Here is a 26,786-nt window from a genome sequence, read left to right on the forward strand (position 1 = left end):
ATTTCTTTTTACTAACTAAATGATACTACTTACTAATCCCAAACCAAGGAAACTGTTACAGTGAAATTCAAGAGTTCCTGGCTTGATTTAAATAAGCTTAGCTTGTGAAACATCTCCAAACATGTTGTTAATCCAAATCTCACCCCCTGATGAAAGAGATCAGAGTGTGAGTGAGTGAATGAGTGTCTGTGTGTGTGTGTGTGTGTGTGTGTGTGTGTGTGTGTGTGAGAAAGGCAGGAGGTTGTGGGGAGAGTCACTTACCAGCTTCCTGTAATAACTGAAAAATATAACTGGTAATCAACATGTTCTTAATCCAAATAATGTCATTTCCCCATAAAAGGACCAATGTGTATGTGTGAGAGAGACCATGAAGGGAGAGACTACAGACCACTTACCTGCTTCCTGTAACAATTGAAAAATACAACTGGTAATTTTATTTGAGATTGCAGCTTTTCCTTCCAGGTGATTCTTTCTGGCTGCATTTCCTGCTGTGATCTGGTCCTTGGACTGCAGGAGGACTTTTCCTGGACTGTCTAACAATTCATAGACTTCTTTTGTTTTACCCTCATAGAGTTTTTTACCAATGTTCAGTACTGTGGAAATAAAATGCAAACATCAAATTTCAAGAATAAATTTCCTGAATATTGAAGACTAAATTATGAATGAATGACGAAGCAGTGAACAGAGTGATTAATAGTAAAAATTAACTCATCTGCATAGAGTCTTACTCTACAAAGTATTTTCACATGTATCATCACATCTGATTCACATAATTTTATGAAGAATTATGCTTATGTAAATAATTATAGAGACTAGGAAACTATATCAAAAAGGTGGAGGTCATGCAGTTAGGAAATGGCAGAGCCAGACAAAATCCTAAGTCTTCCGATATCTAATTTTGTGTTCTTTCCACTATCAGCCTACCTCTCTCACGGGAGAACTGAAGCAGAATTAAGATACATTTCGAGTTAATGTATAAGAGGAGGCACCTCCACCCACTGAAGTTAGTCCATTTGGAAGCACCTCTTCTTATTTCATAATCCTGCTTTCCCATCTCTACCGTTAATCCTCTCTCTTCACTAATAGTTGTAGGAAACTGTGAGAAAGTAAAGACAAGAGAATACAATTTTGATTTGATGCAGGTCATAAGACCTAAAGAAAAGTAGATGCTGGTCATTAGAAAGATTGATTTAGATGAAGATCAGAAATAACAGAAGTAAAACTTAAAATTTCCAAGGGGGAGAAATCACCCCTCATGCTCCCAGAACACTGACTCAGTCTCAATATCAGCATTTTTTAGTGTCCATGTGCCAGGTACTGGGGATATACAAGTAAACAAGACCAAGTTCCTGCTCTCAAGTGACCTGAGTCTGAGGGAAGCTGAGATTAAACAAGACGTCATAATAAGTATAACATGAAAAATACATAGACTATGGGATCACAGGTTCATAGCAGGGCCACCTAACCTAGCCTAGAAATCAGAGAATGAAGTATAGAACAAAGTGAGGATTAGGCTGAGATCTGAGGAATGATGACAATTCAGCCAGAAGAGGGAAAGGGGTAGGTAGTGGTGGTGAAAAGACCACTGTGGGGTGAAAGCGCATGGCAGAATTTCAGTATGGGTGGAGCACTGTGTGTGTGTACAGTGCTGTTGGGCAGGGAAGAGGCAGCAGCTAAGGAGAAGAAAGGAAAGACAAGAGATAAGACAGAAGAGTTGGGCAGGGGTCAGACCACCAGATAGTGGAGGTAACCATTAAACAAACCAGTTGCAATTCAGTTTAATAGTTGCCACTGCAGCATATCTAATTTAGAGGATGAATTCCCATCCTCCTATTCTAAGTGCTTGACTCACTGACAAGGTCTAAAAGGCCCTTCAAGATATAGCCCCAGCTTAGCACTCCAAATTCAGATTTCTCTATTTCCTTTCTAGAACTCCAACTTCCGTAAGAGAATCTCTATCCCACCTCCCAAGCTTTTGACATGTTCTTCCCCTAGGCCTGGAACACTGTTCCTTTACCTCCCATTTCAATACTCATCCTTCAGGCCTCATAAGCCATGCTGATTGAGTTTAGACTACCTATGAAAAGCCATGTGACTTTTGAACACTTTAGTAAAATGACAGATTTCTATATTAGAAAGATCATTATGGGTATTGTGTAGAAAATGAAGTAAGGGGCGGGGGCGGGGGGGAGGGGGAAGAAAACCAGAGACTGAGAGCAGTTAGGATGCTATCCCAGCAATCCAGGCAAGAAATGTCCTTGTCTAAAGAAAAATCAGTGGGAAAAAGACTCAAGATATTTACAAGGCAAAAGTTTTAAGAACTGATTCAATACAGAGGATAAAAGAGAGGGAAGAGTTAAGAATGTTGCCCAGCTTAGATAAAAGGCAAAAGAAAGTTTCTACCTACCGCCCCCCCCTCAATTTAGCTGAATCAGTATTTATTACCTAGTTGATAAATAGGGTAGGAATTTCAATTAATGGGTAGATATAAGAAACAATCATAGGAGACATATACTACAAGTGCCAAAATGCCTGCTACAAATTTGTAGATGAATTCAGAAGAGATTGATGAAGACTGAGAATAATTTGTAGAATTTAAATGTTAAGGGTCTTGAAAAGTATAGAACTTGCACAGAGAAGAGGTAAGAACATCTAGGACTGTGCTGCCCAATAAGGTAGCCCTAGCCACATGCATGAAACACTTGAAAATGCGGTTACTCCAATTTGAGATGTGAGTTAAGTGTAAAACACACAATGGATTTCAATATGAGAAAAAAGGATGCAAAATATCCCAACTTTTTATATTGATTACATGTTGAAATGATACTATTTCGAATATATCAGGTTAAACAAAATATACTGAAATTCATTTCACCTCTTTCTTTTTACTTTTTAAAACGTGGCTACTAGAAAACAAAGTTACACACAGCTTCATATTGTATTTCTATTAGGCAGCACTGTTGTAGAACAAACAGCAAAATAAACAGAGAAGAGTAAACTTGGTGGATTAACCCAACTGGAACATGCTTAGATTCACAACAGAGAAAAACTAAAGTTAGAGATGAAGAGGTTGGAAAGAAGCAGTATGCAGCAGGTGAATGAAAGCGTCTTCAGGCTGGATTCCAACAGCACTTAGGCTGCTATTGAACATTTTTTGAGCAAGAAAGTGCCATTTAGAAACCATGAAAGTGAAATTTCAGAAAGATTAACTGCGAAGAACATGTAAGATGGAAGAAAGTGGGAGAGTAAAAACTCAGACTCCACCAGTTTAGAGGTAAGGCAGGAAAAATTCTGGTCCAACACCTTGATTTTGTGGAGGTGCTACTCGTGATCATCTGGATCTTTTTTAGTCTATAATCTTTTACCTAAATTCAATTTTTCTATGTGGAAGAGAATGGACTAACTGGCCAACACCAGCAATTTGGTTCACCACAAATTTGGAAAGTGCGTGTGTGGAAAAAACCAACGTTTCATCAGCACAAACAATCTTTCCCGAGGATCTGCCCTCTCGCGGACAAAATGATCACGTAAATAAGTAAATATCATAAACGCAAAGTGAAGAAGGAAAACTTTTTTGGCTTAGTGGTTTTAGAGCTCTCCAAAGTCATCAGGGAACCAAAAGATTACTTTAAAAAACACACACAAAGGGGCTGGCCCCGTGGCCTAGTGGTTAAGTTCGCGCGCTCCGCTGCAGGCGGCCCGGTGTTTCCTTAGTTCGAATCCTGGGCGCGGACATGGCACTGCTCGTCAGACCACGCTGAGGCAGCGTCCCACATGCCACAACTAGAAGAACCCACAACGAAGAATACACAACTATGTACCGGGGGGCTTTGGGGAGAAAAAGGAAAAAATAAAATCTTAAAAAAAAAAAAAAAAAAAAAAAAAACACACACAAAGTCCGCACGGAAAATAGGAAGATTTTTTAGAAGGCTCAATTATTAACTTTGTAGAATAGCAGGTTACTAGTAACCTAACAAGAAAAGCACTTTGATTTGAAGAGTCAAGACTAGACGTTCCTGTGATTGTTTTACAATACTACTGATCATTAACGCCATTTCCAGGCACCCCTCCAACCCCTGGCCATTTCTCGTTCTTCTTCCACACCCCGGAGGCAGGTGCGGGCGTTTAGAAAGCTCGCGGAGGCCCGGGAGCGCTTTGTCCAGCGCGCTTCTCGGCGGAGCGCAGGACACGTGTCCCCCCGCCCCGCGGCCTCGAGGGGCCGCTGCAGGGACACCGAGCACCGCCTCAGGCCTGGGGCCGTCCGCGCCGACCCACGAGCTCCGGGCCTGTGGGCGGAAGGCGGTGAACAGCAGGGACGCCCGTTACTCACCCTCAGCGGTCGCCATTATCCTGAGAGGGCTCGGAGCCGCGGCCGCGCAAGGAAGGGAGGCAGGACTCTGGAAAAGAGGAGTGGTCAGAGCGGCTCACAAACACGCCCCCGGAGGGCCGCGTAACGCAGAGCGCCCACCGCTCTACTGGCCAGAACCACAGCAGCAGGGGAACCCACAGCTTCTCTGCCGCCACACACGAACTTAGTCTCCGGCAGCCAGCGAGTGCGGCCCCAAGGCTTCCCGCCACGCAAGCGCAGCAGCGCGGACCCGCCCCCCGCCCGCGCGGGCGCTGTGGCAGGAAAGGTGAAATGTGGCGCGCACTGGAAGCCCCTCCCCGTTCTACAGAAGCTCGCGACCCGGGTTCCTTCTCCCCAGCTTGAGCAGGTCATAGATTGGAGTGTACCAAGTAGTAGGGCCGGGGGAACGCGTGTGGGGAGGAGCACACAAAGTTTACATCTTTGGGGAGAGAAATGATGTTAACCCCGCTAGTCCTCACCACCCCAGCCTTGGGTGCTGGAAAGTAACTGAGATTTCCACGTGCAGAAAAACTAGTTCCCGTAGGGCTCTGGTAGAAGACTAGCTCCACCCCCACCCAATCATGACTCCGCCCCTCAACCGCAGACTCTCTTCCTCGGTCCTCCCTCATTGGTGCGCCCGGAGAGGGGCGGGAGAGGGTGACGGGAAAAGGAGGCGAGCTAATCACGCTCACTTGGGGAAAGCTCGCGCCGCCGCAGTAGCGAGGGTCGAGCCGCCGTGAGGGAGGAAGCTCTTGCGGGCTCGAGCTCCTTGGGTTTTCCGGCCGAGGGAGACGCTGCTGCTTGGTACTTAGATCCCTCTTGCGGCGGCAGGTCCTTCCACGTGCTATTGGCGGCGACATGGAGCTGGAGGAGTTGGGGATCCGAGAGGAATGTGGCGTGTTCGGGTGCATCGCCTCAGGAGAGTGGCCCACGCAGCTAGATGTGCCGCATGTGATCACTCTGGGACTCGTGGGGCTACAACACCGGTGAGCAGCCGGGCGAGGCGTGGGGGTGGCGGCGCGTATGCTTCTCTGTCTGCCCGAGGCGCTTTCTGCTGCCCGAATTGGCAACCTCGCGCGCTTTTGAGGGCCGGGAGGCCGGATCTCTCTACCTGAACCGGTACTTGCCTGTGGCATCGACCAGGTTGCCAAGGCGTGCGCGGGGGCCACCCTGCCTCCCTGGACTTCAGCCTATCCCCTCAACGCCTAATGCTCCCTAGGGGCCCTCTGCCCTCCTCCAGTTTGTGCACTCTTGAGTCTGACCAATTTGTAAGGCTCTGGTTCGCTTAGGCTAGCTTGGTCCGGGCTGCTCCCGATTGCTTGCTCGTTTCAATCTCCCAGAGCCTGGAGCTTCTCTCCTTATCGGCTCGTGTCGGGTGGCTGCTGGTCCAGGACCCACAGCACCCTGAGATCTTCGCGCGGACCCTCCAGACAGCACAAGCTTTTGTTTGCTTGCGAGGGCAGAACTGTTGAGCAGATTGTGGCTTTGGTGTAGTTATAAATAGGGTAACTTAGCGAAACAGGACTAGTTGGTGTTCAAAAGGAACTACCGATTGAAGATCTTGTATAAATTAACTGATAATAAACCAATCACAGGGGATAGTGCATCTGCAAAAGATTTCATTGGTAAACGTTTTAGATAATGAATGAAAAGGTTGGTAGTAAGAAGAGTGCCAAAAAAGTAACTCCCTTTTTTAAAAGAAGGAGAGGGGAGTAGTTCCTCTATAGCAGGATACATATTGATTTTGAAAAATTGGTAGGTCCCTTTGAGTTAAAAAATAACTGTGCTTCCGTTATCTTGCCATTTCTTGCTACCTGACCTAACTGGAAGTTGATGTAAACAGTTCAGTTGGGTTAAGAAATATAAACCTAGGTTTGATATTACCACTGAAAGTATTACAAAGTTTCGATAAGGCATTACCGTAGCAACAACTTCTAGGACAGTTAAGGAACTTAGCAATAACCCTTTTGGCAATATGGGAGCAATATGCTTAAATGCATTCCAAATGGTTAGCTTTCCCTCACCAAACTTAAGTTGAAAGTAGCCTTTTTGCTTCTTTTCTGGGTCCCAAATACTTGAGTTTGAGTTTCACATCTTGTGTACTCATTGCTTGCTAAGAACTGAGAGTAATTTAGGATCCGCGATGAATCAAAAAGGATATTTTTAACTTGAATGACTCTAATCTTGGATAACTGTGGGTTGACCATGATAGAGATCTTGTTTTAAAATACATTTGAGAGGATTAGATAAATAATCCAAGGAAAAACTAAAATCTATATAGTAGTCCAGAGCAACGTTAGTTTCTAACATTCTTAGGAGAAGTTATTTTGGATACTGTCATGGGAAGAGGTGTGCAGAAACTAGGTATCTTTAGAGTTGCCTTGTGGTCTATGGGAAATATATGGCCTGATCTTGAATTTTTTTTCTTAACTATGTACTTTTTAGCTAAAATAACTCAGAAAGTCCATCCCCAGTCTCTGCCTGAAGAAAAAGGGGCTGATTTTTTTTTTAATGAATGCAACTCGATTCCTAGTTACATGCACTTTTCTACAGTTGCTTTTATGTGAAAGAATTATGAGATTAGATAATACAAGATAAAAGCGACAAATGTGATTATATGATAATAGAGCAATATTAAATGGGTTCTGTTAGGCTGCTCATTTGATCAAAAGTCTTTGCTAAACTGTGGTATTGAAAATTGACCTTGTGATAATCTCAACAACAGTGGCAAGAAACCCAGTAGCTTCTGGAAAACAAATGTGTTAGTGGAAAACTATTTAAGATTTTTATTGTGTAGGCATAGAATCATTAAGGTGCACCGAGAGGGCCAGTTCTAGCCCATAATCCTATCCAACTGAAAATTTTAAATTAGCAAAAGTCTTCACCCTTTGGGAAACTGATTCTGATGGAAGAACAATGAAACTCCTTTATGTCTATAAGATAAAATTTTCTGCTACTCTAAACTAGTAGGTTGGGGTCAGAGATTAAGAACTAATGTTTTTATATGGCATTCAGTCAAGGAATGTCAAAACTGGATAGGTTGTGATAGCTCAATAAACAGTAGTCGTTATATACCCTGTACACTGGCGTGTGTGGTCTCTTGCAGAAGGCTCTACCTCCTCTCCCCCCTCCACTGAATGGTTAGTTTTATTTTTATTTGTTTATTTATTTATTTATTTTGAATGGTTAGTTTTAAAACAACAGCAACTAGATTCAATTTTTTTTCCCTTTTTGACAAAGGAATTTATCTCTTATACGTTATCTTCCTATAACACGGAATCTAGAAGGTAAGATTTCTATCATTTTTGCACTGTATTTGGTTCTCTTTTTGTCTTAGCCATAATCTGACCTCAAAAAACTTACTCTCAGGGTAATAGAATACCTGAAAGTTAGAATATTATGTATTACAAATGGAGTAACGCTTACTAGATAGTCATGCGCTGGATACTTAATCCAGATGGGTTCATCCAGAAGTACTTCTTTTTAGTGGTCGTCTGGCTATTTGCAGATTTATTCTATAGCACTCCTTTCTGTCAGGGAGAATGTTAGTTTAACATTGAAAATGTCCTCTCTGGCTGTAAGCTGTGTGTGCATACCTGTTCGTGTCAGCTTCATATAATCACCAAATGCTTTTTCAGTCCTGAAAACACATCAGTGGTTTGCAGAGTTCTGGACAAACCACACACCCTCTTGTAGATCAAAAATCTTCATCTTTAAATCACAGTCACATTTTATGGAGACTAGAATGACGTGGACATATTTGAAGATTCCATAAAAAGAACTACATATTAAAATTTCATAGATTTATCCCATGAATCAACGTTAGCCTTTGCTTGCTTAGTTAGGAAATGAAAATGCCCGTCCCTTCAGTGAATTGGCAATTTCCTGGGTTAGGAATTGAACACTACAACTGATAAACATTTTCACACCTCTTCTAAAAATTTGTGAGATTTACCTGATGAAGCTGGGTCATGTAGGGGGTCTCCTGTCTGCAGAAACTTTCTGTAGAATCTTTGGATTCTGTTATGCTTTGAGGAAACCAGTTTGCAATGATCTCAGGAGCAGTTTTCTTAAAAGATACAGACGCTGGTTCTGCAAATAGAGTATATAACGTTATCACTGGAAAGGCACTGTGAGAAAGACAGATGCACTCAGACAAACCTCTATGGAATTAGTTCCCAGTTATCTTCATTTAGTTTGTTGGAGAACCCAGCCTAGGTTGTAAGAGAACTTGCTCTGAGTTGCCAAATTAACACTGGGGACAATTTTATTTTGATTTTCATCTCTGAGTGATAATGACCAAATGTGTCACATTCCTATAGTGCTTTATATCCCCTTGTTTGGGGAAGTGACTTATTTTAAAACTGTCTTTGCTAATTGTTCCAGTCTTTGATTTTGAAAAACTTTTAATTCAATTACTTTTGTGATTTAATGATTCTCAGTCTTAAATCGTATGTTTTCAATTCTTCCAGTTATAGTATTATTTAGAACTTTGCATTTTGCATTAGTCTGAAGCAGAATTTATCCCCAAAAGTGTCTCAGAGTACTACTACTTTATCGTTTTGGTCGGTATTGGGAATAGCTCCTTAGCATAAGACTTGAAATCTAGTCCCAAGTTTCCTAGTAACATCAGTTTGATCTTGGGCAAGTCTTCTAACTTTTGAGTCTGTTTTCTCCTCTGTTGGACTAGATTTATATGTTTAAAGGTCCAGCGCACCAATTTACTGGGTTGGGAATGATACTTCAATGTGGTTAACCCTTAGCAATTTCGCTTTGCAATAGTATATCCACTAGAGGGTATTAAGAGAAGGCAAAGGTAGAGCAACTCCTCTGGCTTGCAATTTATGTCCAAAAATGGAGAATAAAATTTTCAACTCACTTGAGCTGATGTTGGGCAGGAGGTGGAGGGGGCAGTTAAGAGGGTGTTTCCTGCTATTCTCTAATACTTTATTCAAAAAACATTTGTTGAGCTCCTACTATGTATATGCAAGGCACTGTGGCAGATACTGGGAATACTGTACCCTCAGCGCAAATGTGTTCCCTGCCCCTCACAGAGAAGCAGTGTAGCCAGCTGGTTCAAGAGCGCAGACTTCTCTATGCCTCCATTTCCTCCTCTGTAAACTGGGGATAATGATAGCACCCACCTCATAGAGTTGTGGTGGAGGTTAAATGCATTAATATATGTAAAGTGCTTAGAACGCTACTTGGATATACACATACCCCATGACCCTGCATCCCACTCTTGGGTATATACTCAACAGAAATGCATGCATATGTTTATTGGGAGACATGCACAAGAGTTTTTATAGCAGCATTATTCATAATAGTCCCAATGTGGAAGCAATGGAAATGTGCAACAGTGGAACAGATAAAGAGGCTAGGGGGATGTATATTCCTCTAATGGAATATTCTACAGCAACAAAAAGGAACAAACTCCTGCTACAAGCAAAATCATGGATGAATCTCACAAACAATGTTGAGTGAAAGAAGCTTGACATTAAAAAATATGTACTAAGTACATCTTGTATGATTCCAAAACTAATCTATGGTGATAGAGGTGAGTATAGTGATAACCTGTAGGGAGGCTAGGGAGATGATTCATGACTGGGAGGCCTCTAGGGTGCTGGTAATGTTTTGTGTCTTATTTGAGTGGTGGTTGTATGGGTGTGTTAAAAGTTGAGCTCTTCGGCTGTTTGTATCTACTCAAAACAGTTCGATAAATTATAAATCTTTAAATGCTAAAGCTGAATTTTCATAGAGATCCAGAGAGATGGAGTGATTTGCTCTGTGTTATTAGGGTCAGAGAGAGACTAGAACACAGGTTTTCTGTTGTTAGTCCCTGCTTTTTCTTCTGTACTGCAGTTTTCTTCTTTGCTATGCTATGTTACGTTACCTTTTCTGATGTCTGTAATGGGTTCCTTTTGAATTACTGCTCATGTAATTAGGTTGGCTTGTGAGTTTGGCTTATTTGTAGAATTACTAAAATGTTATTCCCATTACTAACTACCTTTGAAGAAAACCAAAATTCAGAACTTAGTGGTTTGTGGAGTTTTTGCCCTTTTGTATCCCAGTCTTGATAGCAGTCACTGTGAAGTGTAATTTTAAAGGCTCATGATAAATGCATAGTTGTGCGGAAATTTCTGACTCTGGGAAAGTTTCCATTTACTCTGTTACTTTCACTCATAATGAGCTATGAAAGAAATCATTTCTCAGCATTTTTTGCTCTCACGCAGCTCATAAACAATATATTTAGTCTAATTTTCAAGGACAGGCATAAACATCTCTTATCAGGTAAAAGCAACAGAAGCTTTTCTCTCAACATGGAAAAACTTGGCATTTCTGAGGCTCTTACCATCTTCATATGCTTTTCTCTTGATGCTCAAAGTTCTTGGGTTTTTGGTATGACCTTCAAATAGTTCTTAAAACAAACAACATGGGAAAAGAAGCATAATGACATCATTTAAAATACATTAGTCTTCAAGCATTCAAGTACACTAAAGTAAGAACATTTAAGCAACTGGACAGGTAAGGAAGAATGAGTTTAAGAATTAGGAGTATTTTGGTACAGGGTTTGGAAAGAAATTAAAACTATTAACTTAGGTACATGTTTTATAATAATTCTGGGGGTCATTTGAACATATAATAGTGTTAGAATTTTATTTCTGAAGAGTTTCTCACTAAATTAAAATGCAAAGAGGAACGTTTATAGAATTTTTTTTAAAAGGTCAATTCCAAGCTTACCATGTTTCCATTTGGCAGTTCTGAGAGTTGGTCGTCTTAGGATGCAGTCAACTTCTTCATAAAATCTCATTTTTCTTTGAGGGTTGCCATTTTTCCTTTGTAAAACTCTATATTCGTATTTTAAATTTTTGTATTTAGTACGACACTGTTTCCAGTCTCTGTCTATTCCTAATTGCGTTAGTCTTCTGGCAATTTCCTCAAATATTTCTTTGTTTCTTGTGGCCCCTTCAAGCATTTGCTGAATTTTTTCGTCAGACCATACGTGTATAAGCGCTCTGACCTCACTGTCACACCAGTGTTTTCCAGCCTCTGTGTCACTCGCTGTTACAATCTCTAAATGACTTTTAGCATCTTCTACAGGAATATGATTACCTATAAATCAACATGATTTGCAATTATTCAAACTTACAGATAAATCATGTATTTGAATGTTATTCATTTAAAACAACTTGGATTGATGTAAAGCACTGAGCATTACAGTGATTTCAATGAGGGTCAAAAAATGTTTTCATACATTCATATTCAAATAAAATATTTTTAAAATTATAAGGCAGACTTATCCCCAATATTAGAATAACTTAGCTGCTTTTCATCAATAAGTGATCTTCACTGGATATTTATGAATATGAAGAGCCTCAGTGTTTACTAATTTCTTGTAGTAAGAAGGAGGAATAGACACTTTCTTCCTCTACCATATTTTATCCACCAGCTCAGGTATGGGGCATTTGGGGTTATACACAATAGAGATCTGCCCTATAACTACTTAAACTGGTGTATATTAGACTTTAAATATCAAATTAACATTTAAAATTTAACAGTTTAGGGCCCCTGGCATAGTGGTTAAGTTCGGTATGCTCTACTTGAGCAGCTTAGGTTCACAGTTTCGGATCTTGGGCACAGACCTATACCACTCATTAGCCATGCTGTGGTGGTAACCCACACATATAAAGTGGAGGAAGCTCGGCATAGATGTTAGGTTAGGGCTAGTCTTCCTCAAGCAAAAAATGAGGAAGATTGGCAACCGATGTTAGCTCAGGGCTAATCTTCCTCAGCAAAAATAAATAAAATTCAACAATTTAGACCCCATACCTGACCCAGTGGCACTTTGTGGTGCTGTGAGGCTGCCCACCTCTTCTGAGACAGTGCTTATGGTATCTTCTTCTGTCAGAAAACAAAGAGAATAGCAATTTAAATTTGTTGTTTACAAAACTCTAATCTACTTTCGTAATTGAAGATTGTGCTGCAAAACTAAAAACCAGTAAGGCTGGATTCCAGCATCAAAACTGTAACCTTGAAGCCAAGAGCGTATGCCATCTCTAACCAAATTTTAAAATGGCCTTGTAGTATTCACCACCTTCAAAATCTTAGGAGTATTCTGCCTTAAAAGTCACAAGGCAGTATGCTGTATTTGGGAGTATGATAGAACTTTTAGACCCAATTTGATAACATCTTTCATTGTTACATTTTAATGCTTGACAAAGAGTTCTTACATCTGTTTGCTCATTTGATCCTCATTATAACTAAGAATGATCTTCACTGCAATACAGTACAAAGAGATAAAAGACATTAAGTGGTTTTAGCAATTTCATGTTGAGACATTAACAGCAGACAGGTGTTAAACATTTTAAGGAACCAATGGTGCTTAGCCTGGTAAATATAACATGGATTTTTCTAATGTACCAATGTATGCATAGGATGTCTACAAATCAGCTGTTTGTAATTTGGCGAAAGCTCCTCCTCATATGCGGATGTTGGATTGCTACGTTCAAGTATAGAAATGCTATGATATTATTCTTTTACCTCAGCTGTACTTTCCTATACACTGGGACGTTATTTTTTAAAAAACATTCTGTGTTACTAAATATAGTTGTCTATGCAGTTGCTTGTAATGACTATTGTAAAACTAGACAATAGTTGGTGTTAATACACCAGTGAGGCAGAAGGTGGTTAGGGGGCACATAAGCATATTCAACAGTAGGTATGTGGAGATTTATATCAAGATAGGACCAGATCTTCTTATTAAGGACATTTGCACAGTGAGACTGGGATGAAGTTTAGCTTTTAGCAATATCAAGACCTCAAATGACAAGTACTCTGGAGCCACATAGGGCTACCTAGTAAGCTATTTTTTTAATTGAAATTTTTGCTGAATAATTGTAGATTCACCTGCATTTGTAAGAAATAATAGAGAGATCCCCTTTATACTTTGCCCAGTTTTCTCTAATGGTAACATTTTGTAACACCATAATATACGATCACATCAAGGATATAGACGTTGGTACAGTCCACCATTCTGATTCAGATTTTCCCAGTTTCACTTGTACTCATTTGTGAGTGTGTGTATGTTTTTATCACTATGTAAGGTTCATGTCTCCATCGTCAAGGTCAAGATATTCAACCATTCCAACAGCATAAGGATCCCTCTGGTTGCCATTTTGTAGCTACACCTACTACCTTCCATGCCCAAACCCTTCTCCTACCCTTGCCCCAGTGGCTACTTTTTCAAGAGTACAAGTCCAAGGTAACCTTTGAGCTCAAACCTTATTTCAGCAGAATATGAATTTATAACATTTTACTTGTGACTAAAGCCATCAGTTCTAGGCTAAGGTACATATCGTACATATTGAGAAATAGAAACATTTATGGAGATTAGGTGTTATGTAGAAATTCTGAGTAATTAGTCCTAGGAAATAAGATGTCATATGGGGGAGGAATCCTTAAATTTAACATCTTTTAAGGAAGGAGGTGCATTTAGTTTCTCTTGTGTTTCTGCCCCACCTGTGTGTACTGCAATTTAATTCTGGCACTAACTACCCAGAGTTAGCATCAGACTCCACAGCTTTAAAGGCTCAATCTTCCACAAGACTGCTCTTACTTCAGCTGCTAGCCACACTTCCAGCTGAGTGGCTGCAAATTCCAGGTGTGTTATGACCCTCCTTCAGGTTTGATAATTTGCTAGAATGACTCATAACTTAGGAAATTGCTATACTTAGGATTACAGTTTTATTCTGAAAGGTAGAACTCAGGAACAGCCAAATGAAGAGACACATAGGGCAAGGTCTGGGAGGGTCCCGGATGCAGAGCTTCCTTGCCATCTCCCTGTGGAGTCAGGAGATATCATCCTTCCAGCACATCAATGTGCTCACCAACCAGGAAGCTCCTCTGAACCAGAGTTCTTGTTGATGTGATTCATTATGGCATGATTAATTATATCACTGGCCACATGATTGAACTCAGTCTCCAGACTCACTCCACTGCTGGAGGTTGGGCTGGCCCAAAAGCTCCCACCCTCTAATCACAAGGTTGGTTTTTCTCATGACCAGCCCTTTCCTGAAGCTATCTAGGAGCCCACCTTGGGTCACCCCAGAATAAAGAAGACACTTCTATCACTGGAAATTTCAAAGGTTTTTGAAGCTGTATGCCAGGAACTGGGGACAAAGGTCAGATATATTCTTTGTTATGTCACAGCTTCTTAAAAGTTTATTAAAATATAAAGCAGTAAGAATTAGGAAAGTCATGCCTTTATAATTAACAAGTTGCTTATATTTAAATTTATCAGCTTACATATATCTGAGCTTTTTTTACGTTTATAATTCTTAGGTTTTCTGAAATTTTAACAATCAAGTCTTTATCTGGATCTCCTATTGGATTAAAATTTTAAAGTTCTCAATGTGTTGTTTCACATGACCAAGGTACATTAATTTACATAATGATTTCACTGATTACCCGAATTGTATGCAAAATATACAAAAGTGTTTAAATATTCCATTTTAAAGAAAATTATTTCCAATTTTTGGTCTGTTAAAAGAAATAAATTAATTGCAGAAAACAAGATGCTTAGCATACCTTCTGAGATACTAATAATAGATACTTTAATGCCCTCTGCTGGCCATCACATTGCTAATTTTTGTTAAATTATGGGGATAATGAAAATTTTAATTTTGGAAATACATTTTATCACAGCCAAAAGGAAGAAGTTAGTTTTACAATTCTTCTTCTTTTTTTTTTTTCTTCTGAGGAAGATTAGCCCTGAGCTAACATCTGCCACCAATCCTCCTCTTTTTGCTGAGGAAGACTGGCCCTGTGCTTCCTCTACTTTATATGTGGGACGCTGCCACAGCATGGCTTGCCAAGCAGTGTGTAGGTCTGCACCTGGGATCCATACTGGTGAACCCCAGGCCCCCAAAGTGGAATGTGCAAACTTAACTGCTGTGCCACTGTGCTGGCCCCTACAATTATTCTTAAAAGAACAGTGTCGTCTTTCACTTGTGATTTTTAGGCTGAAGATAAGAGTGACTTCCTCTAATAGGATATAATGTACTACTGCTGGACTTCTGTGCTAAGTATGTGTGTCTCCACCCCTCCAAGCCAAAATTCATCTACCTGTGACTGTCCTATACTAGAAAGCAGTGACCTGCAAGAATACCAAGATATTGAGGCATTTCACTTCATATAAATGGCAGCTGATTTGGAGATGAATTAAGTCAGTTTTGTTTCTCCTACTTAGAAGAGACAGGTAGCTGATAAGATTGTCAAACATTAATTTCTCTTTAGGCATTCTTTCTCCTCTGCTAACTTTCTGATTCCTTTTATCCTCTTTTGCTTATACTTCAGACTGGGGAGAAAAATTAATTTATATTAGATCCAAAGAAGTAGTTATTCAATTTTCCCAGATCTTTTCTTTTTACTAAATATAATAGGCCTAGCCTAAGGGTTCTCTGATTTTTCCCAGTCATTAACTTCTTTCATATTGCCTTAATCATGCATTTTTAGGTGTTCATGTAGTAGAATTAGCTAATTTTTCTCCCCTGAATGGAATCAAATTAGAATTTATGTTATTACTCTCCTCAGCCTTCTGCTGATCTTATTCCACTGAGCTTTTCTTTTTCCCTTCCCCAAAGCCCTCCAGTACATAGTTGTATATCCTAGCTGTGAGGGCCTCTGATTGCGCTATGTGGGACGGCGCCTCAGGATGGCTTAATGAGCAGTGCCATGTCCACGCCCAGGATTTGAACCAGAGAAACCCTGGGTCGCCAAAGCGGAGCCAGCATACTCAACCACTCCACCATGGGCTGGCCCGGCCCCCATTGAGGTTTTAGTCATATCTGATAAATCAGAAGAAGTTTGCCAAGAATGTGGGGAATTTGATTACCTTGTTTTATTAGTCAACAGTGATCTTTGATCTTTACACTTTCCAAGGCTATATGAAGCTTTGGACTGAAAGGCTTATGTGCAAGGTCTGTGACAGCCAGGCTTCTGCTTGGGGCCTTGGTGGTCCCCCACCCTACCCCCAATTTTGGTTTGCATAGAAGAGGCAAACTATCAGATAGGAAGCACTCGCTCTCTTCCACCCCCTTAGTACCCTATACCATAGGGGAGCGTGTATCAGAATTACCTAAAGGACTTGACAGATTGATGGGCCCCAACCCCAGAGTTTCTGATTCTGGATGGGGCCCTAGAGTTTGCATTTTGAATAAGTTTCCAGATGATGCTGATGCTGTTACACTTTGAGAACAACAGCCATAGGGAACATAACTTTCATTAATAATTTCCACCTTCCATTTCTGTATTTTGTGAATATGAGTATTATCCAACAGTACCTCACATTTTATAACGTTCTTGTATATGGTTTTATAACATCTTACAATAATATCATAGGTATTGTAACATCTTATTATAGTATTATATATAGTTATGTTATAAAACCCATCATGAAGGCCCCCACCCTCATGACCTCATCTAAACATAATCATCTCTTAAAGGCCCCATCTCCAAATATTGTCACATGGGGGTTAGGGCTTCACCATATAAATTGTGGGGTGACACAGTTCAGTCCATAGCAGCATTTTATAATAACATCTATATATTTTGTCACACACAAAAAAGCAAAGAATATTGTTTTACCTGTGCCAGGACTTCGTTTTGTATCTTTCTCTCTTAGTTCTTCTGACATATTACTGAGCAAGTTATCTTCAGCCGTATCTCCAGCAGTGACTGTATGAACATAATGAGATATATAGTGGTTCGTTTTTGTTTTTTATTCACTTTCAGAATTGCATTTTAAACTCTAATATATTATTTTGCCTTTTAGAGTGAACTTGATACTAAATACTGTGGCTGCTTGTTTTTCTGTAGTTTGGATTCTCTACTCTTAAACATCTTTTAGTTTTAGATATCTGTGATATAGTGCTATCTTAGATAGCACTATAGATATCTGGTGTTACAAGTCTCTAATTGGGTGTTCTGACATATAACTGATAGAGTCATCTTCAGCTGCATCTCCAGCAATTGCTGTATGAACATAATCATGCCACCGCTCTTGGGCTACTTTATCTCTTGTCATTTTACATTTTAATTTTAATAGGGCAGGTATATAGTTCTCTTGCAGACCATTTTTTTTCTTTCCAGCCAGTGAAACTTTTTAGGATTTCTCACCATTTCCAAATCCTAACTCTCTATCATTCCTTCCTCTCTCTCTCTCTCCTAGACACACACTCATACTCTGAGAATTAAGACGGCATCATTAAGGCATATATTAAGATCTAGAAACATTACGATGAGTAGAGGTCTTTAAGACCATCTTGTCCAGTTCCCCATTTTACAGTGTTAGGTCTACAGGAGATACTTGGTTGATTCAAGGTTCCAGAGGGACTGAATTGGAACTTGCATTTCCTGACTCCTGGGCTAGAAGTCATCCAGTTTATTTCATGCTTTGTGTATACCATATCTCAGTCCTTTGGGTTAAATTCGTTTTAAAGAACTTTATGATGTGTTGCAGAAGAACTTAGACTTCAAAGACATTCTCATGGGTTTTGTATTTTTCTAAGTTCTTCAATGCCCTTTTTCTGTTTACTCACAGTTTTTACGACAGTTAGTATGAAAATTTGTTTTAACTTTGCCACGTAGAGCTCTACTTTTACTTTATTAAAATTGGTCTGTTTTTAAACTTCGCCCTGGAAATCCAATTTTTATTATGTTCTGGAGGAGATCAAATATACATTAAATCTGTTTCATTATAATCCAGCAATTAGCTTGTTGAATAGCTTTTAATGAAACCTATTTAACAGACTGTATTTGTGTTATCATGCTACTGAACGTTTTTATATGGTGTAGATAATATTAAGATTACTTTTCTTCATCTTCCTACCTGTCTGATGCTCTTCTGTTTTTACATTGGCACATTCTGTAGCTTGTTCTCTATCTTGGGATTCTTGTTGCGATTTTTCTGTTTTATTGTGTCCCAGAATAGCATCCAACTCAGTAAAAAATTTCATACTCTTAGTCGTGCCTAGGTCTTGAGCCATTCTTACAGTCTTATATTCATGTTTTAAGTTTTTGTACTTTGTTCTGCACTGCTTCCAGTCTCTCTCTATTCCAAATTTCTGAAGCTTGGCAGCAATTTGTTCAAATAGCCTTTTATTTCTCACTGTTCCCTCTAGTTGTTGTTGTATGCTTTTATCAGACCAGATGCCTATTAGAGCCCTGACTTCTGGCACAGTCCAGTGTTTTCCTCCTTCATTTGCTACAGTTGGAATAAAAGTTGGATTGTTAGGGGGTTCCATTATTGATATAGAGTTACCTGTATCAGGTGGGGAGGAAAAGAGATAGACATGGGTTACATACATCAGACAAGATAAATAATTGGATGCAATATTAGTAAAGAAAGTAATTTTCTCCATAGGAGATGGAATAACAAATTGTAGCTTAGCTTTTCTCTTTAACAGGGAAGTGAAGTACAGAACCTGAATCTGTTCCTTATCGTGACAGTGACTGGCTTTAATAAAGTTATGTTTTAATTAGTCACGTTTTGATCATCTTTATTCTCTATCATTTCTTTCTCTTCCATCCCAATCCTTTAGTATGTGGGGTGTATGCCAGTATATAGCGAAAGTTGAGATTTATTTACTTGTAGAAAGCAATATAATTACATAAGAAAATGGTTCATTTTAGACAATTTTTTTGTGATAGGATAGGTGCAAGCAATTTATCCCCTTCCTTTTCTATTTCTTTATCTAATGGTTTCCGTTGGCTACCTATCAGAGGGAGATTCTGGGGAGCTTTTATAAACCAGTGCCCTGGTCTGCCACCCCCACCCCTCATCCCCAGCTTGCACTTCTAGTTGACAGTCAGGGTTGAGAACCAAGTCATGAATGAAGGGCATGGAAGAGGCACATTCTAACAATTGGTACTTCTTATACCTTGTGACAATAAAGGATATTTCATTGGTCAAAGACCAAATGCCATTTTAAGTGAAGTATTAGGTTCTTTTAATGTAAAGAAATGTGCCGGAAATTTCGTAATGCCTTGTTTCTAGGCAGAATGTCTTTGCACAGTTTTGCAACTCATTTTATGGTAATAGCATTACTTGACATGTATTGTTTTTTTTAACAACCATATTATCTTATGTTTTTCTCAGATTTCATGTTTAATAAAAAGGTAGTTCAGACCCCAGCATCTGTAATGTAAGTTATTAAAAACCACTCTGTAGCATTTACCTGAAATAGAGAGTCGTTTTTATTTTGTGGTATATATAATGTCTTTGTTTTGAAATGCTTTTCCGTATTTTTGCTCATTTGGGTTAACCTTCAATAAGAATTTAGAAGCAAAAAGAGGATTTCTGTTGACTTTAATTGGGTGAATAAAATCATACTTGACCTCATAATGGATTTGATATTATTTACTTTCAAATGTAAAATTCTGTTTGTCTTAGACCCCTCAGAATGCTGAGTGATATGCTCATTAAATAAATATGCTCATAAATACGCTACTATGTGTAATTTTGGTCATCAGATTTCTTAAAAGCATAGAGGTTGGAAATTTGAAGGCTAATATTTCCAGGCAATGTATAATTTGTTAAAGAAACGATTTGTTTTAGAAATGATTTTTTTAGTATAGATTGGTAAAAAAGGGGGAAATGAATTAATCCTAAGTGTTTCTAACAGGAAAAAATCATCCATTTCTCAGATTAGAAACCAGTCTTTATGTTCTAATTTGAAATTGGATCAGTTTCATTATATTTTTGGCTGATCATACTATACCTAGTTCCATTGGTTTGACATGAGAAACCAAAAGTAAAGGATTTCCTGAGATGTCTTCCTTGTCTTCTAATGTGACTGACATTTTGCCTGGAAAGAAAACAGAATTCCTTTTAAAAATAAGTACTAAGGAAATAAAAATTGGATTAATGTAACCTATAGTGCTAGTAGCTTGAGCTGAATTTGATCATATTCACAAAGGATTATAGATTTGTGACAGACACATTTTGTAACAAAGTGGTATAATATGGTTTTAATATTTGTGTATATAAAGAGAAGTTAATTCTTGCATCCCATTGACATGATTTATTTTGAACTTCTAACTAGAATTCTATGCTAATTTTGTAATGGTTGTGGTTTTCAAATTACATTTCTTAATTGAGGCGTTTTAACATAGTAGGCACTTCATAAATGATACTAGCAGTGTAAAAGAGGTCATGTAATGAAATAATCAGAAAATCTTGTTTTGACACGTGGTCAAATTACTAAGAGTTTATATGTATCTTATGTAATTAATTGATTGATAGATACTAACTCTAGACATTAATCTAAGTTATGTTTAAATGGACTAGGGAATGTGTCTTTTAAAAAAGAACCATGCCAACCTTCAAAAATGAAGTCCCTCCTTGATTTCCTTGTTTTATGATTTGGATGTTTTATACAGGTTTTCATAAAATGAGTCATAGTCTATGTTTTAAAGTAATCAAAGGAGGGTGATATTGCGGAAAAAGTGAAGTACGTCTTTCAAAGGAATCCAACATACAGAATTTGCAATTCAGTTGGCATGTGAAGTGGAAGATAAGTCCTAATTACAGTGAGGTTTTAGACTGGTTAAGAACATTTTGATTGCTCTTTGTAGTTTTCTGAATTAAAGATTTATTCATCTTATATTATTTCCATATATGTTTTTCCAATTTTGTTTTACTGAGTAGCAGAAAAAGTATTATATTTTACTTTAGGAGATCAAATGTTCAGTGTGATTTTAATGACATAAACATTCATTTAAAATCTTGATTCACCTTATATTTGGAGGCATTCCCATTAAAGAATAAAGAAAATGCTGTTTATCATCTTAAAGATTATGTTAGGGATTCATATATTAAAATAGGAAAGTAAAAAATAAGGGAAGTTTTCCAGTGGCGTAATTGTATAAATTTAAAACTCTCAAAGTAATCGTCAAAAATTTTAAATTAGGCTTCCTAATTATTTGAAGCTAAATTGCAGTTAGGAAATGTTTGAGAATTAGTTGGGAATATGGAAAATAAAAATCGGGAGTTACATAAGAATTCTCTGTAGAGAGAAGTGTGGAAGATACTGACATACCCAGGTAATTTAACATCTGAGCCTGATTATAAGACCAGTAAGGAAAGGTAAGGTTTGCTGTTCTCTCATTTGGTTTAGGGCCTAGTTTTATGTCTATAGAAAAGGGCCTGGAGTTGAGCAATCAGATGAGGGTGAAAAAGAAAAGCTCTCTACCCAACTTCTTCAGGAAATTTTTAAGTTTCCCAGTGTGAATCTCAAAATTGTATGCAGGAGCCTCATGCCTTGGAGATTTTAAACTGAAACTCTTAAGTCATTACTCCTCATGCATTTGTATAAAGTAAGAGGAGGAAAACAGAGTGGAAACTTAGTCGCTGAAGAAATGTAATTCAGCAGCAGTAGGCCAAAGGTATTTTGAGGTTGAGGATGATTATAATTACCACAACATGAAGCCTCTTGGAGTTTGTATTTGGGTCCTTTGCCAAGGCTCAGCCAGACTACCTACTGCCAAACAGAGGGGACCAAATCCTTTATCCTTACCGCTTGCATGAGGTTAATCCCGCAGTGGAAAAGGCACATTCATTTTTTCCCCCCTTTTTTAGTTTATCGTACACCAATTAATATTCTGCTGGTTCCACCATAGAAAAACCAGTAGACCTTATAAATGAATTAGACCTGGAGAAGGGAGGGCTTTCTAAGCCTTAGAAAATAAACTATTTGATTACATTAAAACTTTTTGGATTTTGTTGGTGAAATAAAAATCATGCAAAATCGTAAGGCAAAAGAGATCATGCAGATTTCTGAGGCCTCAGTTGACATGAACAGTTTTCACTGTACCCAGAAAAAAGTTTCAGTCCTGTTTTCAATTGGGCAAGCCAGGAAATACAATGAAAAGCCATCTTGGAATATGAGCCATCGCAAAGATAGTTTAAAAATACTTTCAATGTTCAACAAAACAGGGATTGAGTATCCGGGAACACAAGATGAAGGGCGCTCGGGAGTCTGCCTTCAAGAGACTTGTAGTATCGTGGATTGATAGGTCGAAAGAAATAGATGCAACAACATAAAAATGCTCCAATAGAATGATAATTCCAGCATTTAAACATGTCAATTCATATAAAAGTGAATAAATATTATAGAAAAAATGTTCCATACCACTAGTAATTAAACAAATACAAAGTAAAAAGTTATTGATTGCATACACTATTGTAGACATTTATTAAATTAGCCTACTCCATCAGTGATTAAATTAGCAAAGTGTCTTCCCCTCCTACCCCATCCGTTAGTCTTGCATGACAAGGTTCTATAAAAGAAGCATTCTCATTGTTAGTGAAGTACAATTCTTTTGGAAAGCAGATATGTTAGCATTATGTTTCAAAGTAATCATACCCCCTTGACCAGTAATTGAACTTCTGATAGTCTATCCCAAAGTAATAATGTTAAATATAGACAAAGGTATTGATTGCACATCATTTGTATAAGATGGTCAAAGACCTAAACTCTAGTATATGCACGCAATTAAATGTTATGGAGCCATTAAAAGTAACATTTAGTCCTAAATTACGATTAATTCTGGGTATAATTTAAAGATTATTTTTAATGTAAACAAAATGCCAATGTGCTTGTAATTTTATAATTTTAATAAGTTAAAAAACAACCACCACTAGTGTTGTGGAAGATGTGTGGAAAGGAGCTGGAAACTAGAGAGACCAGTTAAGGGGTTATCTTAATATTCCTTGTGGTAGATGGTGAAGTTCAGGATGGTGGTAATGAGAATGGAGCAGAGGGGAAAACTTATGAAACATGTCAGTAGGTTTTTTAAGGACTTAGTGACTGACCAAAGGTCAAGGATATCTCAAACATTTCTGTTGAAGTGATCAGAAATACAGTGATACTGAAGTGGAAGCGATTTGTGGGAAGATCAATTTTGATGGGAGAACAAAGTTTGGTTTTAGAATTGGGAGTTCCAGATACCTTAAACATACGTGGTTACGTTGTAATTATGGGCCCTCTGCTTATGAGTGAAACTGGGGAGTTTGGAGCCATGGGGGTACCTGCAAGGGCTAGAAGATCTTGTTAAGAAGTAGAGTTATCAGCACCCACATCTTCATTATGCCAACCTCTGGTTAAAATCAAGGCCTTCTAGAAGCTGAGTGACTTACTTATCATTAATCAGTATTTAAAGCATTTAAATAAGGAAGAGTGCAGGGTGATTAATTAAATAAAATAATGTAATTGCTTTTTAACTTGGTAGTGACTGCTAAGCTTTCTCAGACTTTGGTATAATATCACAAATGTAAAGGGAGTGTGTAAGTGGGGTGGATTTTTTACCAAATGATTTATTATTGAGCTTTAAACTCAAAGTTCAGATAACCCAAGTTAACCCCACTGTTATCTCTGTCATCTTAACGTCCTTCTCATTTGGCACCCTTATTATGCTACGTACTGTTTTCTCTTGGGTGTTAACGTTTATTTATAGTTCCGTCCTTTGCGAGGTTACACATCACTGAATGCATGTAGCTCAGTGCTTTGCACATGTCGTACACAGACAGTAGATATTACAGATTTTGAATTGAACAACTTTCTCTTAAAAATAACATCTGTAAGACTTGGCTATGGGAGAAATCTAACAATTCGTTTCCCCACTTTGCCTAGTGATGCATTCGGCTCCTGCAGACAGTGAGCAAATTCTGTATAAGTAGTGTTGGGCTTAACAACACAGCAGGTCAAGAACTTTATTTTATCATCTGTCATTGCATCTATCAAATCTGTTTTTGTTTTACTTACAGTTAAAATGGAGCCCTTCTTCCAAACAGGTAGTGAAGAAGTTATCAGTTCTTAGTATTTTAGCACTTTTATTTATAAACTTAGGAAAATGGCAACATTAATACAGAGCAGAAAGTTCTGTCTTTTTTGGAACTGTGGGAAAACAACAGTTGAGTGACACATATATATATATATATTTTTTTTTTTTTTTGCCACTCTTATAAAATTAAAACCTAAAATATTTTCAGAACCCAGTCCATTTTCCAAAAACATATCAGACATGCGTAAGGAGCAGTTGGCACTAGCAGTAAGTGTCATTTTAGTGTGCTTTTTCTGTATTTTACAGATTTTAAAAGTGGTGGTATTTAACCCTTTGTAAATTAATTTTTACCTTGTGCAAAATAGCATAAGAAGTCACTTGTTTTTCTCAACCTTCGTATTTCATGCTTTATTTATCATATGGACTCAGAAGTCCTGTACTCTTACAGTTTGTTAGGTAAAAACGAAAGAACGGTACTTTTTCTTTTTACCTTCAGTGGTCTCTGGGGCTGTACTTTGGCTCAGCGTTGCTAGGCACCTGCCATTTGCATCTTCCTCTGTTAACTGTGAGGCAGGTTCATACTGCAGGATTGCATCCAAATCGTGGAAAAACTTCATAGTTTTAGAGCTGTCTCCAGAGTTGTGTGCATGTTTAACTGTTCTGTATTCATATTTGAGATTTTTGTACTTTGCCCGGCACTGTTTCCAATCTCTGTATACTCCTAATGCTTGTAGCCTTTTAGCAATGTAAATAAATATTCCTTTATTTCTCAGTGTTCCATAGAGTTGTTTTCGTATATTTTTTTCTGCCCAGACACTTAGCAAAGCCTTAACCTCTTCCTGAGTCCAGTGCTTTCCTGCTCCACTCTCCATGTTGAAAGTGACCTGGAAATGATTCACTATTTCTAGCCAAGGTTTTGTTTCCTAGGAAACCAGACGGCTGGTTGTCAATAAGCTCCAGAGAGCTGAAAGGATCTAGTTTAACTGGTTCAAGCTGCCTTGAGGGGAGTAACTTGAGAAACTGCCAAATAAGCAGGCTTTGTGATTAAAGAAGCCTGGACCTGAGTGATTCCTAACGTTATTAATTTTAGCTTTAAGGAAAAATTACCTTTGAGACAAAAGGGAAAGAACCGTTTTTTTTTTGTTTATTTTCTTACATAATTTACTCTGGTTTACTAAATGATTGTTGGTTTTTTAAAAATTGTTTTGGAAATGGTTGGCTGAGGTTCTTTCTGCCCTAAGGTTTATAACTAACATTAATTTTCTTTTTCCTCTGATATAAATTGCTTAGTCTTCTAGCATCGGTTGACTTAAAGACCACATCATTTCACTAAATAAAGAAACCCTGTTCAGTCTTATAGGGTATATAGTATTATGCAAAGCTATTTTCAGCATAGTATTTAATGCAGTGATAATTTACTAAAATCATTTCAATTTTAATTTTTTAGAGTTTTGCTTTGCAAGTCCATTTAGTGGTATAGTTTTTCTTGTTAATTAAATGCCTAAACAATTATAATATGTAATTTTGAAAAAGATCTTTTTTACCAAATAAATCAATGTATTAATTATTAACACATACACACATATATGGTAAAGATTTACTTTTTATTTCTACCTTCATATACGTTCTTTGGAACAAAAATTTGTTAATAAACGTCTAGTATTTATAACCCTTGTTCAGAATTAAAAATTGTTGAGCAGTTGAAACCTTTATCGTTTGAGTTTATACTCCACAGTGGTGCAGGTCCTCTAAGTCTTACCATGTGCTACCCTACCTCCAGCCTAGCTTTTGGCTTTCTCCTCTGTATCGTCACCTAAAATACTAATGCAGAAAACAAGATACAGAGTACCTGATCAGCTTAGGGTTTTTAAGAAGCAGCATTTATTTTTTTCTGATAACAGAAGTCATAGGTATTCGTTGGAGAAAATTTGGAAAGTGCAGAAAAACAAAAAAAAAGAAAAAAATCATAAATAAATTTTATTCATAATTCCAGTACCCACAACTAAGCATTTTACCTGCTATTTCAAGATTTTTGTTTATATCTACTTAGTCATTTACATACTCAACCTTATTAGAGGTCACATAGAATGGAGGTTAGAAGCAGAAGTTCTAATCTCGGCTGTGCCACCGCTCTCTGTGTGACATTGGGCAAGTTATTTAATTTGTTTCTTTAGTGTCATCTGTAAATAAGAATGGTAATCATGGTACCTACTTCGTTGGATTTTTGTGAAAGCCTAATAAGTTAGAGCATTCGTGTAAATGCTTAGGACAGTGCCTGGCATATTAGAACTCTGACAATATCATGTGCTGCTGTTGCTAATTGACATCATCATCGTCATGAGAAGTGTCACTAGTACTAGTAGCATTTAATGTGTTGTCAGATTAAGTTCATGGATGCTTTGGAGAAAAGTATGTTTCATAAAGTTCATTAAGAAACTTATCAATGGAGTATATTTAACAGTTGATACCTTTTTATATTCACAGGGGTCAGGAGAGTGCTGGTATTGTGACCAGTGATGGGAATTCAGTACCAACATTCAAAACACACAAGGTATATTTGAACATAAAATAATGTTGATTATAACGATAACCATAA

At 38.1% G+C, this 26,786-nt stretch overlaps 2 protein-coding genes across 2 annotated transcripts in view; one reads left to right on the forward strand and one right to left on the reverse strand.

Annotated features, from left to right (window-relative positions):
• The window catches only part of PAICS (phosphoribosylaminoimidazole carboxylase and phosphoribosylaminoimidazolesuccinocarboxamide synthase), a 45,018-nt gene extending 18,870 nt beyond the window's left edge, over window positions 1-26,148 (reverse strand). The window contains exons 1-10 of the mRNA XM_070614834.1: window positions 24,681-26,148; window positions 20,128-20,214; window positions 18,237-18,668; window positions 16,994-17,083; window positions 12,179-12,250; window positions 11,090-11,461; window positions 10,701-10,766; window positions 8,304-8,440; window positions 4,331-4,397; window positions 396-593 (exon numbers count right to left, since the gene is read on the reverse strand). Of these exons, the coding sequence (XP_070470935.1) occupies window positions 396-593; window positions 4,331-4,397; window positions 8,304-8,440; window positions 10,701-10,766; window positions 11,090-11,461; window positions 12,179-12,250; window positions 16,994-17,083; window positions 18,237-18,668; window positions 20,128-20,214; window positions 24,681-25,062 (1,903 nt within the window). The 5' untranslated portion in view covers window positions 25,063-26,148. The remainder of the gene's footprint in view (window positions 1-395; window positions 594-4,330; window positions 4,398-8,303; window positions 8,441-10,700; window positions 10,767-11,089; window positions 11,462-12,178; window positions 12,251-16,993; window positions 17,084-18,236; window positions 18,669-20,127; window positions 20,215-24,680) is intronic.
• The window catches only part of PPAT (phosphoribosyl pyrophosphate amidotransferase), a 33,653-nt gene continuing 11,842 nt past the window's right edge, over window positions 4,976-26,786 (forward strand). Inside the window, exons 1-2 of the mRNA XM_070614829.1 lie at window positions 4,976-5,334; window positions 26,675-26,741. Coding sequence (XP_070470930.1) covers window positions 5,207-5,334; window positions 26,675-26,741 — 195 coding nt within the window. The 5' untranslated portion in view covers window positions 4,976-5,206. The remainder of the gene's footprint in view (window positions 5,335-26,674; window positions 26,742-26,786) is intronic.

Source organism: Equus przewalskii, chromosome 3, assembly GCF_037783145.1.
Source record: "Equus przewalskii isolate Varuska chromosome 3, EquPr2, whole genome shotgun sequence".
Lineage (NCBI taxonomy): Eukaryota > Metazoa > Chordata > Mammalia > Perissodactyla > Equidae > Equus > Equus przewalskii.